Raw genomic sequence first — 18222 nt, forward strand, 5'->3', positions numbered from 1 at the left:
TCTGCTACCAGTCAGTTTTTTATTTATGTTTCGAAAATTTTCTGTTCATCTTCAGGCGTTTATACATACATACGAGGGCAGTTCAATAAGTAATGCAACACATTTTTTTTCTCGGCCAATTTTGGTTGAAAAAACCGGAAATTTCTTGTGGAATATTTTCAAACATTCCCGCTTCGTCTCGTATAGTTTCATTGACTTCCGACAGGTCGCAGCGCTGTACGGAGCTGTTAAAATGGCGTCTGTAACGGATGTGCGTTGCAAACAACGGGCAGTGATCGAGTTTCTTTTGGCGGAAAACCAGGGCATCTCAGATATTCATAGGCGCTTGCAGAATGTCTACGGTGATCTGGCAGTGGACAAAAGCACGGTGAGTCGTTGGGCAAAGCGTGTGTCATCATCGCCGCAAGGTCAAGCAAGACTGTCTGATCTCCCGCGTGCGGGCCGGCCGTGCACAGCTGTGACTCCTGCAATGGCGGAGCGTGCGAACACACTCGTTCGAGATGATCGACGGATCACCATCAAACAACTCAGTGCTCAACTTGACATCTCTGTTGGTAGTGCTGTCACAATTGTTCACCAGTTGGGATATTCAATGGTTTGTTCCCGCTGGGTCCCTCGTTGTCTAACCGAACACCATAAAGAGCAAAGGAGAACCATCTGTGCGGAATTGCTTGCTCGTCATGTGGCTGAGGGTGACAATTTCTTGTCAAAGATTGTTACAGGATGAAACATGGGTTCATCACTTCGAACCTGAAACAAAACGGCAATCAATGGAGTGGCGCCACACCCACTCCCCTACCAAGAAAAAGTTTAAAGCCATACCCTCAGCCGGTAAATTCATGGTTACAGTCTTCTGGGACGCTGAAGGGGTTATTCTGTTCGATGTCCTTCCCCATGGTCAAACGATCAACTCTGAAGTGTATTGTGCTACTCTTCAAAAATTGAAGAAACGACTTCAGCGTGTTCGTAGGCACAAAAATCAGAACGAATTCTCCTTCTTCATGACAACGCAAGACCTCACACAAGTCTTCGCACCCGAGAGGAGCTCACAAAACTTCAGTGGACTGTTCTTCCTCATGCACCCTACAGCCCCGATCTCGCACCGTCGGATTTCCATATGCTTGGCCCAATGAAGGACGCAAACCGTGGGACGCACTACGCGGATGATGTAGTTATTGATGCAGTACTACGTTGGCTCGACATCGACCAGTGGAATGGTACCGTGCAGGCATACAGGCCCTCATTTCAAGGTGGCGTAAGGCCGTAGCATTGAATGGAGATTACGTTGAAAAATACACTGTACTAGTGCCGACATCGTGCATGCTCTGTTGCCTGTGTCTATGTGCCTGTGGTTCTGTCAGTGTGATCATGTGATGTATCTGACCCCAGGAATGTGTCAAAGTTTCCCCTTCCTGGGACAATGAATTCACGGTGTTCTTATTTCAATTTCCAGGAGTGTAGATTGATCTAGAACTCTTTGTCCATTGTTTGTTATTGTAGCAGCTGGTGTGGCATTTGGGGGCGAGGAGGGGGCAGTGGATGGCTAGAACTCTAAATCAGAGATTTATTCTGCTGGTTTTCTTCCTTGGTTGACCATGTATGATATCACAGCCTGTATAGGATGCAGATAGATTTGCATCAGGCTGTGATATCATACATAACCAACCACAAGGAAGAAAACCAGCAGCAGACATCACTGATTTCCATTTCTAGCCGTCCACTGCCCCCCTCCTCGCCCCCAAATGCCACACCAGCCGCTACAGCAACAAACAATGGACAAAGAGTTCTAGATCAATCTAGTTAAACGATGTTTATTTTTAAGTAACACATCACTGTATGTATGTATGTATGTATGTATGTATGTATATGTATGTATAAACGCCTGAAGATGAACAGTACATGTTCGAAACGCGTTGTATTATGTTAGCTTAAACATAAAATAAAAAACTGGCTGGTAGGCATTAGAAATCAATAATTATCCCGCACAGTCACGGATCACGAACATAGCCATTATGGCCGAGAATACTTTCGAATTTGCTTTTCCGTTTGAAACCCCGATACAAAGTAGCGGTGTGGGTGTTTGGTTACATGTTGCGACGGGTTTGAGAGATGGCGATGTACTAGGTCTACAATATGATTTCATTTCAGCTGCACTTTACGTGTGAAGCTACAAGAAGTGAAAATCTCTAACATAATCGAATAAACAGCCGGAGACTAATATATATTATTAAGTAGTGAAATCGTAGTCACTGATATTTATTGATTCGAATTAGAACTCACAGCAGTACCTGTAGGTAATACACCGTATTCACGAGAAGTAATCAATATTCGAAAAGCCCCATTCTAGTCCGACGAGGTAAATGGCTGCATTATCAATATTTCAAGGTAGAACGTTAGGATAGACTTGCGTCGCACGTGATATTCTTCATGCATTAGTGATTTACGATCCAAATGTACAGGCCCACCTGCATGACGCGTGGGTCTCAGGATTATTTAAAAGCAACTTCTGCTCGTAAAAATATGTGGAAAAGTACACAGAGCATAACAATAACGATAAACAACGGAAGTTAAGCTCCTGTTATATGCAGCGTGGTCAGACAAGTCTGCGAAGGTTGTTAAGAGTATTGTTGGGTAGGTTGTGCTGGGAAATAACTGAAGGAAAATATTCGATAAGTTGCACCGTCTCCAATTTAGTTAGCATTAATGTTAGCCAATCACGTCGTCGAGCGTGCAAATTCTAGTAGGCTGTTTGTTTGGTTTCCTAAAACCAAACAAGCGAGCGAAACAACAATTTGACAACGGGGGCAGTAGCAAGGCTCGAACTAGCAGCTGTCTATTGGTTTCCCATTTCTTCTTTTTTCGGTTTCAGCTTACCAAACTAAGAACATGTTTCGCAACACCACCTCTGCCATGCCGCTTGGATTTGGGTGCACGATGACATAATTGGCTAACTTCGTTGTTAATATTAAATCGGAGACGCCATAACGTATCGAATTTTTTTTAACAATTATTACTCAGCACAATTTAACGTGCAACCCCTTCAAATTTTTTCCAGACTGTATATACCTGGCTTTTTTATGACTGTCTTCCTTTTCCCCTTCTCAACTTCCAGTTTCCTATCTGTCCTAATATTCTTCCTGAGGGCTCCTTTAATTCATCGCATTTTTAATATTTAGCATTCCTTTTTCTGGGTGGTCTGCCATGTTTTCTTCGCTCAGCTGGTGTTCATTCATAGATTATTTTTGGCTGTCGGTAATCATCCATTCGTTGGAGGACTGATAGAGGAGATAGAGAAGATCCAAAGAAGAGCGGCGCGTTTCGTCACGGGATCGTTTAGCCGGTGACAAGGCGTTGCGGAGATGCTAAACTCCACTGGCAGACGTTACAAAGGAGATTGTGCATCACGTAGAGACTTACTCTTGAAATTTCGAGACAGCACTTTTCACGAGGAGTCGGACAACGTATTACTTACCCCCACATACATCTCGCGTATTGACCACTAGGAGAAAATTCGAGAAATTAGAGCCAATACAGAGGCTTATCGACAATCATTCGTGCCATGCACTATTCAGAAGTGGAACAGGGTTGGAGGGATCAGATAGTTATACCGAAAGTACCGTCCACCATACGCTATTAGGTGGCTTGTGGAGTATGATGTAGATGTAGACATGGCCATGGTCAATATTTCGCTATCTATGGCATCGAGAACCGTCATTCCCATTTCTAGTCTCTTTTCAGTGAGGTGTTTAAGAGTAGAAATGCCATCTGTACATGATCGTTCGACTGCAATCACATTTTGCTCCTCACCTACACTACTTTTGCTTCCACTTTACACTTCACTAATTCCTTTATAATTTGCACAGTCGTGTTGGTTTCCAATTTGATGTATGGGTAGAGTAAGTGCTCTTTTCCATTCGTTTGATGGTTCCTCGCCACTTTAACATCTGTGAGATATTTCCATCAGAATTTATAAAACTGCTTGGTGGGTAGGGACTGCCGTTACGAATCCACAGGTACGTTTCTCAACCTGTAATTCTTTCCGTTCCTCATTTCTTGGAAAGCTTTAGTTCTGAGTCTACTAGTACTTATTGTTCGGTTTATGTTGAATTAACATAATGGTTTTCATAATTGGCTTTGAATTCTGACCTGTTATCCGTTGGAGGTTTTAATATTCACGCAGATATTTTATTCAGAAAAATATTTACGACGTCGTTGTGTGTGGATTCTGAACATTCTCGTGATATTAATAAAAAAGAACTTATTCCTTACTAAAGTAATAAATACCTATTGTCAGTGAAATAATTTAATATTCAGTAAAAACATGTATCAGACAACACCTACGGAGAAAGATAATGAAAATATCCATCTTTTGCTACCTATGATCCTTTTAGAACAATCCCTGTTCGAACTGTTGTACTGATCGGATGTGATTGATGTCTTGCAGCACTGAAGTCTGTAAAAACTGTATTATGTTGTTAAGTAATATTTGAAAAATAGAGTTTCTGTGTCTTTGAAATCAGTATGTGTGGTTGAATATTTATTTTTATATGATTCTCGTCCTATACAAATTTGTAGTTTTCTCTTCAGCTACAATTGAACACAGCCATTAGTGCTATTGATCTACAGCGCGGTTTATTGGTAAAATGCTGAATAATAAGTGATTAACATTGAGAAATACTTTTAAATGTTAATGCATATAGTAAAGGTACAAAAAAGATTTTATATATTATTTGCTAATAGTAAGACATTGCCTGAACCAGATTCGATAAGAAACTGTCTAATGTTACCCGCCATCTTCGTGAAAAATTGCAGCGGCAGTTTTTAATTGAATTTTTAAACAGACATAAATCTTGATAGTTATTGTGATAATTGTGTATTCGAGGCCCAGAACCCACTCAGAGATAATAAATTCCACTTACATTGTGAATAATCTTTAAATAGGGTGCTAACAGCATCTTACGTGATAAAAATTGTTCTCTGCTAATGTACGAACTCTATTTCGTAAGAACTTTTATGAAATAGTTTTGACAGGAAAGAATACATTCATTTTGTGCGCATGTGGTATTGTGTGTAAAAACTATTCATTGTGTCTAAACAAAAGCGTTGCCACCTCGAATAACAGTAGCGGTAAATTGTGTAACATGAACTTGGTGCCGTTTACACTGCTTAACAGACAACATTGCTACAAGCTGCCAGGTGGAGATTAACAAAATAAGGACCATTAGCCGGGAGAGAGAATGATTAAATAAAACCTCATGTTACGCTAATAATAGTTCTGTTTTAGTCCTGCCCAAAATTGCGTAACACCGATAGCAACGCACGCCACAAGGTTTTCGGCCATGAAGACGAGCCTCTTTCCTGTTACAACTTTATGTTGTATTAGTATTTATTTTTTGACTTTCCATGCTTTATTTACATTTGTGTTGTATGTTTTAATACCTCGGCTTATTCTCAACCTTTTTCGTTTCTGTGCACTTCTCCTTTTGTCATTGTGATTTGTCTAACCTGAGTGTTCTGTGTAGATAACCGTCTCTCATAAGAAGCTGTCATCTCATCTACAATCTTTTCTATCTCTTCACTCTACTATGGTGTGTCTTTCCCGTAGCTTTCAAGGACTGTTTTCCTGCGAGGATTTCATTTACAGCTCTATGTATGCATGTATTCAGATTTTCATACATTTCATTTACCGCTCCGTATGTTATTCTTCCAGATTTTGTGGCTAGTCTCTTCTGGTACAAGAAGTTAGCTAAGTATTTTCCTAGATTCTGGATATTGTAGTTGATCTTATTCATTACTTGCATCAAGCAATTAAAAATGCGAGCGCACACAAAACAATTTAACAACCGAAGCCGTTTCAAGTAGAGTATCGAAAATTTGGTCAAATAACTCGCTAGACACTAAAACAGTGGAGACAAACGATTTATCTCACCATCTGGAACAGTAAAGGAAACCTACCAAACGGTACGCCGCAGTAGTGAGCCGTATTAACAGAACCCATCCGCGACAATCTGTAGTAATGTGCGTTTTCTATACAATATCCAAGAGAGGGTGTTCATAGCTGGATTGTCTCTTGGTCCTGCGCTGCAAATCTTTGAGTGTAAAAAATAATTTCTCAAAGGGGAATACTTAGAACAAAAAATATTTCAGATAGGAAGAGGAATGCTATGAGAACCATGTCGTAAGGAAAGGCAACACTTTGAGCGACTCAAAACGCGTGAAGAGGGGTGACTTAGTCGCCTTGAAGACGGAAGTGATACATAGTTAGAGAGTACGCGGGAACCGAAGCATTCTTCGATTGCAGATTTCTTATGTGTAGTGTGCCGACGGGGGACCTGCGTCACGGGCCATGAGTGTTCAACGCAGCTGTATTCTGTTTTTATATTACGTGTGGATACCAACAACGGTTGTCTATTTTATTTGCTGTTTCTGCTCTGTTTAAGGAGATAAATCAATCTGATGATGATACAACGATTCCGCTTACTAAACTGAATAAAAGGAATCTGCGGTCAAAGATTGCTTTGGTTCCCACGTATTCACAAAACTTCGTTGATTAAACTGATTTTAGTTATAAAATGAAGAATTGATCTTACTTTTGAAGAACAGTTGGTCGTAAGTTAAAGATATCCTTTATTTCTTCGTTCGTAACATGTACAAAGGCGAAGAATGCCACTCCAAGAAAGTACCTTCGGCATGAGTAAGAACGGGCTAAATGGGATGTAGGAGACATTCCCTCCCTTGCCCTCCCCTCCCACACACACGTACAAAAAAATATAGAAGCAGAATCGGAAATAAAGATCCCAGATCGCTTACTTGGCAGAACATTTCCTCCCGAAAGGAAAAGTTCAGGAAGGTTCCAGCAAGTTCTCACAGTACCCTGCAGAGTGAAAACTGATTCTGAGCAATTCAGCATTAACTGCTTTTCGATACCATAAAGTATTTGTCGCACCGTGTCCGGCGTAACAAAAGAAATGAGTGATGATTTTCCTGGAAGTGCTCCGAGGATGAAATGCCGTTGCTGGTGTCGATTAATCTCAGAATAAACAAACACTTGTACGAAAATATTCAGATATTATCGACATGGCTACGTTTCCTTACACCATTCAACACCAGCCTATTTGCCATCTTCGGTCAAGATGCGCAGAATAACGCTGCAAAAATAGCATACCTCAACAGAATACAATGTAATGCAACCTTCGATACATCTGTCTTACTTTAAGTCAGATTCCGATACTCTTCAGTCTTATTACATGCGATATCGACAATTTGGAAGAGCAGTCGCCTTTAGTTGACCTTCACTAGGTTAGTCGTTGTCGAAAGCAAATCAGTTTAGAAAGTTTTCTGAAGGTGATCATCAAAAATTAAACGAAACGACTTACGCCTTTACAAAAATCGTAAAATAACATTTAAGGGAATATTCCTTTATTTTTCAGAACACCGTTTCTTTAAACGCTTACTGTAAACAAACTATTCGCCTAATTTCTAGGCTGTCATTGTTTAACATTTTAAAACAACAACAGTGTCACATGTCGAACGTTCTATCTGCTAGTAGGCTGTAACAACTAAATGACTCCTGTCTCCCCATACGAATAGTCCAGTGAAACTGTCAGAAAAAAAGCCTGTACCCTGCAAAAGGTGGGGTAGAAGATTTTATTTTTTTAACTCGTTCATATTGTTGAAAAGGTTAGAAAATCTAGTTTTGCCAACCAAATTTCTCTTGGGAAAACTTTCTGCAGTCAAAACACTTCGAAAATTTCGGACTTTTTTCAGTTTTTTCAAAATATCTCAGTTTCATTTGCTCCTATCGCTTTGACGTCTATTTTCTTTTTTAAAGAGCACAAAATGCTCTACAAATTTGATTCTTACCATTTTTCTACGCCCAGTATCTAAGGCGCTACAGCGCGTCAAAAAATACCAATTTCTCAAATTTCGAGCAAAGAGTAGTTGGTGACAATTTCCACGATGTAAAGTTCTGTAGAAAAGATAAAGTTGTGACTCTCCTTTCTGCGTTCAATTCTGTAAAAGCTGGGAGCACTAAGATTACTGTTGTTGATCCTTTAACTCTTTTCCAAAGGATTTGTTTAATGAAACAAAGTGAAGAAGAGTTAAAAGCCTTTATGAAATATGAACTTGCTCCTTACCCAATGTCCCTATTCTCAGAAAAAGGCATGCGAAAAGGAACAAAATCTTCATTCTACAATGCCTTCGTTCCAGTGGAAGATGTGAAGTCAGGTAAATTTTTTGTCATTGATGGAGGGTACCTTATCCACAAAGTGACGGACTCTAAATATTTGCTTCAAGTCAATAGCCCAAAGTTATGTTTCTTACCTGAAATGTCATTTTGGATCTCAATTTGCTATTGTATTTGATGGGTATCCATGTGAGGGAGACAAATGTAGCACAAAGAGTGCTGAGAGGATTCGTAGGTCCAAACAACATTCTTCGGTTGATGTTGTGGTTGAATCAGAGATGGTGAACAAAGTCCCTCAGGATAAGTTCGTGTACAACGAACGAAACAAGATGCGTTTGATCACACTTCTTAAAATGGAATTTCTGGAGTGTAGCATTGAAGTGCACCAGGCACTAGAAGATGCTGACGTTATAATTGTAACATCTGCCATTTCGAGAACCAAAGATTTTGGAAGTGTTGTCATTGTAGGAGAAGATGTTGACCGGCTTGTGCTCATGACCGGTTTGGGGCAAGGCATTGAAGACTTACTTTTCTTAAAGCCAGGAAGAGGAAATGCGGAAGACAAGTGGTTTTCCACTACATCTTACAAGTTTGACAGTGAATGTATTCTGTTCACTCACGCCTTTAGCGGATGTGATACAACATTTGCTTTTTTTCGTCAAGGAAAAATTAAGTGCTGCAATATTGTTGCGAAAAATGAACGCCTAACCTCAGCGCTTTGCACGTTCAATAGACCACATGCTACCCGTGAAGAAATAATAACTGCAGGAGAACAGGTTACTATCGCATTCTATAGTGGAGGTGTCAGCAGTTCCCACACTAGACCATTTGCGGTACCAGCTATTCGCAAAGTCTGCCACAAAAAGCAAACAATCTTGCATGGTTGCCATCTACACAAGATTCTGCACAACATCATTCGTTGCGGACTTACCAGCAAGTCCAAAGTTGGATGGGAAACTGGGACCCTCCTGAGAAATTGGGCTGGAATCACAGTGACCACGGTCCAATACCCGTTATAATAAGCCAAGATCCAGCACTTGAAGCACTTCTTCACATTGTTTCATGCTCATGCAAGCTGAACTGTGGCGGAGCGTGCTCCTGCAGAAAAGTGGGTTTGAAATTTTCTTCAATTTGCAAGAAATGTATTGGGGCCAACTGTGAAAACGTGCCAAAATTTTTATATGAAGACAGTGAAGAAGATGTTATGGAGGATGTTATGGAGGATGTTGAGGAAACCGCTGACTAAACCAACGAACTTGCTGAGGCTGACTCAGCTGTTTAAAGAAGAGGTCAATCTGGGATCAACTCTATGTACAGACCCTGAATCCGTAACTCAAGGTATTTCTGGTGACACTGAGGAACCTGTCCCATCAAAACGTTGGAAGTGATGCTCATGTCTCTCTCAAGTGCGCTTAAGTGCAATATTACAAGTATTACACATCCAGAACTGTCAACATTTTTAGTAACTGACAATGCATTTTAATTGTAATAAAGCTACTTATTTTTAATGTCGACTGTGTGGCTTTCATACACAACAATAATTACCTACCTAATTAGGTTGCCTATTGCAGCTAATAATAGTTCAGTTTCCTGAGAATTTATTTTGTGCGTGTGCGTGTCTCTTAATGATGTATTTTTATATTTATAGTTTTACAAATACCAGGGCTGAGGTGGCCCATAGTGAACTTTAGTGATGTAAGAATCACAATAGTTGGGTGCCCAGCAATACTCATGTTGCATACAGAGAAATTGAATACCTGAAAGTGAGATGGTAAATTCCAACTTATAACATGATGTATAATGTATTTATACTACACAAACAAAAACTAAAAAAAAATTGTGTTCAAAAATAAGGTATCTTGCCACTATGCTCAAAATTTGAAAAATTGGTATTTTTGAAGCACTGTAGCGCCTTAGATATTGGGAGTAGAAAAAAATGGCAAGAATCAAATTTGTAGAGAATTTTGTGCTCTTTACAAAATAAAATAGACGTTAAAGCGATAGGAGCAAATGAAACAGATTTTGAAAAAACTGAAAAAGTCCGAAATTTTCGAAGTTTTTTGACTGCAGAAAGTTTTCCCAAGCGAAATTTTGTTGGCAATACTCTGTTTTCTAATCTTTCCAACCATATGAGCGAGTTGAAAAAATAAACTCTTCTACCCCACCTTTTGCAAGGTATATCTACTATTTGACTGGACTAGAGGGTAAATATGAGAGATTTCTTTCATAGATCTACAGCAGGGCTTCACAACATACGTGCTCGTGGAGCAAGCTGTTAGCAGCAAGGCGCGAGCACGGAGCAGCTCGAGCACGCTCTCCCCACTACCGGACCAGAGCGGAGAGTGGGGAGAGTCACGTGGGGCACACAACGGCTGCCGCCAGTCAATGTAAATCCGCGGTCACCTGCAGGGATATCACTCACGATTACTGCGACAAATGAAACAAATGAAGGAGAATGTACACGCGCCACACAATTTTACTAGCTTAGTGTATGCCTCTACATTCGTATTAATTTGTGAACTGTTACACAATAAAAGGTGTCACTGAGGTGTGGGATTCTCGGTTATCTTGTACTTTTTGCCCTTTACAATTGCATCTATGTTCGGAGTAATTGTTCTTGTGCATTGTAGGCGCAGCGTGCAGTTTAAATTTCGATCAGACAATGCGTTTCTCAGGCGCATCTTGTTACATTTCATTGTAGAGAACAGTTGTTCACAAACATACGTGGAACCGAACATTGATATTATTGTAGCCGCCAGTTTGTGCAAACGAGGAAATCTATCCTGAGGGAAGTGTCTTAGAATTCCAAAATGTTTTTCTTGTTCTGAAATTTGTCTCTGTATTCTCTGTCACACTGCACTTCAATAATTTCTAGTTGCAGCTCAGAACGAATCTCTTCAATATTCGCTGAATATGGAGAGGAGAACAGATCAAAATCACTGTCTAGAGCTGTCAGATCTTGAAAGCGTTGATCAAATTCTTCCTTAAGGGCAACTAAACTATGTGAATAACGTTCACAGTCTTTGTGAACATCTTGCATGGATGATAATTTAGGAAAATGAGCTAGATTTCCTGTTTCCAGCTGACTCACCCAAAGTGTCAATTTCATTTTAAAAGCTCGTATTCGATCTATAAAATGAGTAATTAGCAGATCTTTACCTTGTAGTGAAATGCTCAAAGCATTCAGATGGCTAGTTAAATATGCTAAGAACGCGAGATCACATTTCCATGAAGGCTCTTTCAATTCAGGAACACACGATATTTATTTCCATGAACATATTTATCTCATCTAATAGGGAAAAAAATCGATTTAATAATTCGCCACGACTAAGCCAGCGGACCTCGCTGTAATAAGGCAGGCTACTATACTAGCTTTCTACATCGTCAAGAAAGCTTTTAAATTGCCTGTGTTGTAGCCCTTGCTTCCTTATATAATTGGTTGGTTCAAATGGCTCTCAGCACTATGGGACTCAACTTCTGAGGTCATTAGTCCCCTAGAACTTAGAACTACTAAAACCTAACTAACCTAAGGACATCACACACATCCATGCCCAAGACAGGATTCGAACCTGCGACCGTAGCGGTCTCGCGGTTCCAGACTGCAGCGCCTAGAACCGCACGGCCACTTCGGTCGGCTATAATTGGTTGTACGAACAACTCTCATCACATGTTTTAGAGTGATACTCTCTGCACGTAAGTTTTCCTGGTGGATCACACAGTGAACGCCCCTTATTTCATTCGGCACGGTCAGTTTTTGCATTTTCTCCTTCAACAGCGCAACGAAACCTGATTTTTTCCCTGTCATCGCTGGTGCACCGTCTGTAGACACTGCAACTAAAGAATTCCACGACAATCCTGTATTTTCAACACTTTCTTCAACACTACTTAAAATATCACCTCCGGTTGTAGTAGTGTTCTTTACGGCTACTACATCGAGGAGCTCCTCCCTCACCTGAAGATCTCTATAACACCTAATAAATATGGCAAGCTGCGCTGTTCCAGTGATATCAACACTTTCGTCCAGAGCTAGAGAATAAGCCATAACATTTTTACAGATATTTGCAAGCTGGCTCTGGACATCGTCTGCCATGTCCTGTATGCGACGCATAATGGTCATGTTAGATAATGGCACAATCCGAAACTGTTCAATTTGAGATGGACGCAAATGTTCCGCTGCAACTACCAAACATTCTTTTATTAAATCGCCATCAGTGAAGGGGCGCAGGGATTTTGCTAAAAGCAAAGCAATTTTGTAACTCACTCTGAGAGCCGCCTCAGTTGATTTTTCTTCGTCGTCCATATCTTCTTCTGATAGCTTCCTTTTAAGTTTAATAACTTCCTGTGCACGATCTGGTCCATCACATTTTCCACTTCCGTAGTCTTTCGCGTGGTACGACATATAATGTCGCTGCAAATTAGATTTCCTAAAAGAATTCAGCGTTTTGTGACATACTAAACATTTTGCAACACCATCTTTTTCTGTAAACAGATACAATTCCTCCCAATGGGGGTTGAATTGCGAAAGCATGGTTGGGGTTACACAACGGCGACTTGATTATTAACCAGCGAAGTGACTGTTAGAGCTGATCGTAGTACTTTAAACGTCACACAGTCGGCGCGAATTCAATAGGCACGCTGCGGCCCTATTCAAACGTGCGCGCGCATTTCCCTCCCTCCCTACTCCGCGACCTTGCACCTGCTCGCGAGCACGTGCCCGACCAGACGCGAGTATTCGCGCTCAAAACCGGCCGGTTGTTATGGCCTGATCTACAGTATTCAAAATGCAGAAAGGTATGTAGTAGTGGGAGAAAATAACGCAGACGTGTGAGCATTTATGTGATCCCAACTGGGAAGGCCTTCGCCATAATCGAATGTACTAAGGGAAGACGGATATTTACAGCATGTCTCATTCCTCCCTCGTGTCAGCTTTCACACACAACTCCTATTGGCACAGGAGCAAGCCCGCAGTAAAATGTTCATGCTGTTTCACTAGGTTGATTGACTATGTTGAAACCTGTGACACTACACATCCGAGGTCGAAACACACGGGCACACCGATAAGCCACGAGAAAATGGTTCTTAGTAATATGACCACCTTTCACTTTTCAGTGAACATAGCAGTTATTCCTTCATTACCGATACCAAACATTTGACTGTGCATTTTCGCCGTATTACACATTCTTTTGCATTGAACCCAATCACTGAATACAATTTACATGCAACGTTAGTCTTTGCTTTTGCATCCATATTTAACAGTAATTACAACATGAAAATCTATGTTACCAGTACACAGACGGCCTTCGTATTATGTTGTGCAAGTGCAGCATGACCACTAAAAGTTGTCAAATCTTCTAAAGAAACGTCTCCTGTTTTAAGATACCCTTTGCAGGAAAGCAACAAATATTTCACGGCTAAACGGTCAATGGTCGCACCAATCTTTTGCGGTGCACTTCACATAAACGAACACATCTTTTATCCCACTGAAACATGATGCAATCAAGCTAATAATAGAACCTTCCGTCGATGAAATTACCTGAACGACGATGACCACTCTTCCAAAATATGGTCCGCTTTTTTGACACAAATTAGAATTTTAGAGCATTATTAATCTTTAGTTACCCAGACTGATATCTTAAAGGCATTTCGTTCCTGTTTCTCGTAAACTACGTGGTTGTTTGTAGGCTATGAAACCGTGAAACACTCCGTTCTACTTAACATAAAGCTACACTACAGCGGTGTCCTGTTCTCACATGGATAACATTGCAGTGCCGTAACGTGGTACTTACCGGTCATTGTAGCTGTGAAGGTCGCCGTTACAGCGCGCTGAACCTCTCTCGTAAGCTGCGCGGCAGCACTGACCCACTCTGCCTACTGCTACGCTATTTCTGCTGCAGGTGACGTCACATGCGCGTCCTTGGTGCCGACAGAGGCAAGCGACTGCGCCAGATGCAGAACGGCAGAGGATTTTATACGTCTCCGTTATCTACGTGTCTGATACGGCTGCCACTATCGCGTGACGTAACGTGACTGATAGGCTCGGCGATATTTCCATTTCATTCTGTTGAGCGTGTGAAAGCAAAACAGTGACACAACTTCATTGCGCTGTTATTAGGTACTACCTAAGCGCCCTCTGCTTCGCTGGCTGGTAACAGTGTAGTACAGTCTTTACCCTGCTTTTCTGTTCGGGTATATATTACCCGAAATGCTTATAAATTCGTTACTTATTATTTAAATATCAATACAACTTAACGAAATTTGATGACTTTGTCTGGAAATGCAAGGACAGTGCGTGTTTAAAAAAGTTTTAAAATATTTTACGCCATTTAGTCATAAACGTCGGTAGTTAAGTAACTAACATTCGGGTCATGGTGACGCGACATTAATAAAATTACTCTAACGTCAAATACTTTCTGACTGCCTGTTATACATTTTAGCAGTAAAGACACTCATTAGTCATATTTACTCTCAACATCCAACAAATCAACAACATACTCCGAACGTCATCAAGAGTAACCCGGGAGTTACCAGGTATACAGGCAGCAGAATGAGTGATGTAAAAAGTTCATCTGAAGTGGTATTTTGTACATCGCTTCGGAGTGAAATAACAGAGATGTCAAATATTGAGTGACGACGGGATTATGGTCAACAATGGACAAACACTGATGATTTTTTTTTTTTCATCAGTCTACTGACTGGTTTGATGCGGCCCACCACGAATTCCTTTCCTGTGCTAACCTCTTCATCTCAGAGTAGCACTTGCAACCTACGTCCTCAATTATTTGCTTGACGTATTCCAATCTCTGTCTTCGTCTACAGTTGTTGCCCTCTACAGCTCCCTCTAGTACCATGGAAGTCATTCCCTCATGTCTTAGCAGATGTCATATCATCCTGTCCCTTCTCCTTATCAGTGTTTTCCACATATTCCTTTCCTCTCCGATTCTGCGTAGAACCTCCTCATTCCTTATCTTATCAGTCCACCTAATTTTCAACATTCGTCTATAGCACCACATCTCAAATGCTTCGATTCTCTTCTGTTCCGGTTTTCCCACAGTCCATGTTTCACTACCATACAATGCTGTACTCCAGAAGTACTTCCTCAGAAATTTCTTCCTCAAATTAAGGCCTGTATTTGATATTAGTAGACTTCTCTTTGCCAGAAATGCCTTTCTTGCCATAGCGAGTCTGCTTTTGATGTCCTCCTTGCTCCGTCCGTCATTGGTTATTTTACTGCCTAGGTAGCAGAATTCCTTAACTTCATTGACTTCGTGACCATCAATCCTGATGTTAAGTTTCTCGCTGTTCTCATTTCTACTACTTCTCATTACCTTCGTCTTTCTCCGATTCACTCTCAAACCATACTGTGTACTCATTAGACTGTTCATTCCGTTCAGCAGATCATTTAATTCTTCTTCACTTTCACTCAGGATAGCAATGTCATCAGCGAATCGTATCACTGATATCCTTTCACCTTGTACTTTAATTCCACTCCTGAACCTTTCTTTTATTTCCATCATTGCTTCCTCGATGTACAGATTGCAGAATAGGGGCGAAAGGCTACAGCCTTGTCTTACACCCTTCTTAATACGAGCACTTCGTTCTTGATCGTCCACTCTTATTATTCCCTCTTGGTTGTTGTACATATTGTATATGACCCGTCTCTCCCTATAGCTTACCCCTACTTTTTTTTAGAATCTCGAACAGCTTGCACCATTTTATATTGTCGAACGCTTTTTCCAGGTCAACAAATCCTATGAAAGTGTCTTGATTTTTCTTTAGCCTTGCTTCCATTATTAACCGTAACGTCAGAATTGCCTCTCCCGTCCCTTTACTTTTCCTAAAGGCAAACTGATCGTCACATAGCGCATTCTGAATTTTCTTTTCCATTCTTCTGTATATTATTCTTGTAAGCAGCTTCGATGCATGAGCTGTTAAGCTGATTGTGCGATAATTCTCGCACTTGTCAGCTCTTGCCGTCTTCGGAATTGTGTGGATGATGCTTTTCCGAAAGTCAGATGGTATATCGCCAGACTCATATATTCTACACACCAACGTGAATAGTCGTTTTGTTGCCACTTCCCCCAATGATTTTAGAAATTCTGATGGAATGTTATCTATCCCTTCTGCCTTATTTGACCGTAAGTTCTCCAAAGCTCTTTTAAATTCCGATTCTAATACTGGATCCCCTATCTCTTCTAATATTTTTTACGTATGCTTAAAGCACTTACTCCTTGCAGGGGTATGTCTATAATATGGGGAAGCTATAAAAAGTTTGCGGGATAAGGATACTGGAAGGAACATATTCCAGGCAAACATGTTCCCTGAAACATTCCGTGAAAATTCGCGTGTGTTGCGATTTGATACGAAATTCAAGAAATTCACAAGGGAAGAGAGACATCGTACAGATAAACTTGCGGCAGTTCGTAGTATCTGGGAGAAGTGTCTAGAAGTCTTTCCAGTCCATCCTGGAGCATATATGGTTCAAAAGGCTCTGAGCACTATGGGACTTACCTTCTGAGGTCATCAGTCCCCTAGAACTTAGAACTACTTAAACCTAACTAACCTAAGGACATCACACATATCCATGCCCGAGGCAGGATTCGAACCTGCGACCGTAGCGTTCGCGCGGTTCCAGACTGTAGCGCCTAGAACCGCTCGGCCACTCCGGCCGACCTGGAGTGTATAATCCAGGAGAAAATGGGATCAAGATGTGGACTCTTGTGACAGAAAATCTTTATATGTACTGAAAGCCCAAATCTATACAGGAAAGGAGACCGGAGCGGCACCAGAAAAAAAAATCAGGAAGCAAGAGTAGCTCAATTGGAGATCATTTACCTGTAAAAAGCAAAGACTGCGGGTTCTAGACCCAGGCTGGTACACAGCTTGAATCTGCCAGGAAGTTTCAAATCAGCGTACAGATCGTTACTCTTTGAAAATTTATTCTAGAAGTTCTGGTTTCCATTTGCCATTGTACACTGTAATATCCGAGACTTTAGCATCTCATTCATGTACTACCTTATTATTATTATTTCATGTATTCTTTGTGTTCGACAATGCATGTGTCACGTTACACAGAAAAAGTGTATAGCCAAATTGTTGTTGTTGTTGTTGTTGTGGCCTTCAGTCCAGAGACTGGTTTGATGCTACTCTATTCTGAGGAAGCCTCTTCATTACCGAGTAACTACTTAAACCTACATCCTAGTGAATCTGCGTACTGTATACCTCTTACACTCTCCCTCTGCGATTTTTGCCCCCGATACTTCCCTCTAATACTAATTGGTGATACACTGTTGCCTCAAAATGTGTCCTACCGAACTATCCCTTCTTCTAGTCAGGTTGTGCCACATTTTTTTTGTTTCTTCAGTAGTATTCTGTTGGAGCAGGTCTCAAAAGCGTATATTCTCTTCTTGTGTGACTGTTTATCTTCCATGTTTCACTTCCATACATGGCTACTTTCCGACAAATACTTCCACAAAAAGGCTTCCTAACACTCAAATCTATATCCCATGTTAACAAATTTCTCTTCATTAGAAATGCCTTTCTTGTCATTGCCAGCCCTCATTTTATATCCTCTCTGCTTCGGCCATCATCAGTTATTTTGCTGCCCAAAGAAAAACCTCATTAAGTGCCTGTTTTCATAATGTAATTCCCTCAGAGTCACCTGATTTAATTCGGCCGTATTCCATTATCCTTGTTTTGTTTTCGCTGATGTTCATGTTGCATCCTCCTATCAAGACACTGTCCATTCCGTTCAACTACTCTGCCAAGTCCTTTGCTGTCTCTGACAGAATTACAGTACCAACGGCCAACCTCAAAGTTTTTATTTCTTCTCCCTGAAGTTTAGTTCCTACTACAAATTTTTCTTTAGTTTCTCTACTGCTTGCTCAATTTACAGATTGAGCAACATCAGAGATGAGTTGCCACCCTGACTTATTCACTTCTCAACCACTGCTTTCCTTTTATGCTCCTCGACTCATATAACTGCCGTCTGGTTTCTCTACAAATTACGGCTGATGAATTAGCATTTTCTGTATTTC

At 40.8% G+C, this 18222-nt stretch overlaps 1 protein-coding gene across 1 annotated transcript in view; it reads right to left on the reverse strand.

The window, feature by feature from the left end:
- Nucleotides 1–14116, reverse strand: part of LOC126235677 (UDP-glucosyltransferase 2-like) — a 115016-nt gene extending 100900 nt beyond the window's left edge. Inside the window, exon 1 of the mRNA XM_049944405.1 lies at nt 13975–14116. Within this exon, the coding sequence (XP_049800362.1) occupies nt 13975–13981 (7 nt within the window). The 5' untranslated portion in view covers nt 13982–14116. The remainder of the gene's footprint in view (nt 1–13974) is intronic.
- Between the last annotated feature and the right edge of the window lie 4106 nt (nt 14117–18222).

This window comes from Schistocerca nitens, chromosome 2, assembly GCF_023898315.1.
Source record: "Schistocerca nitens isolate TAMUIC-IGC-003100 chromosome 2, iqSchNite1.1, whole genome shotgun sequence".
In the NCBI taxonomy this organism is placed as follows: Eukaryota; Metazoa; Arthropoda; class Insecta; order Orthoptera; family Acrididae; genus Schistocerca; species Schistocerca nitens.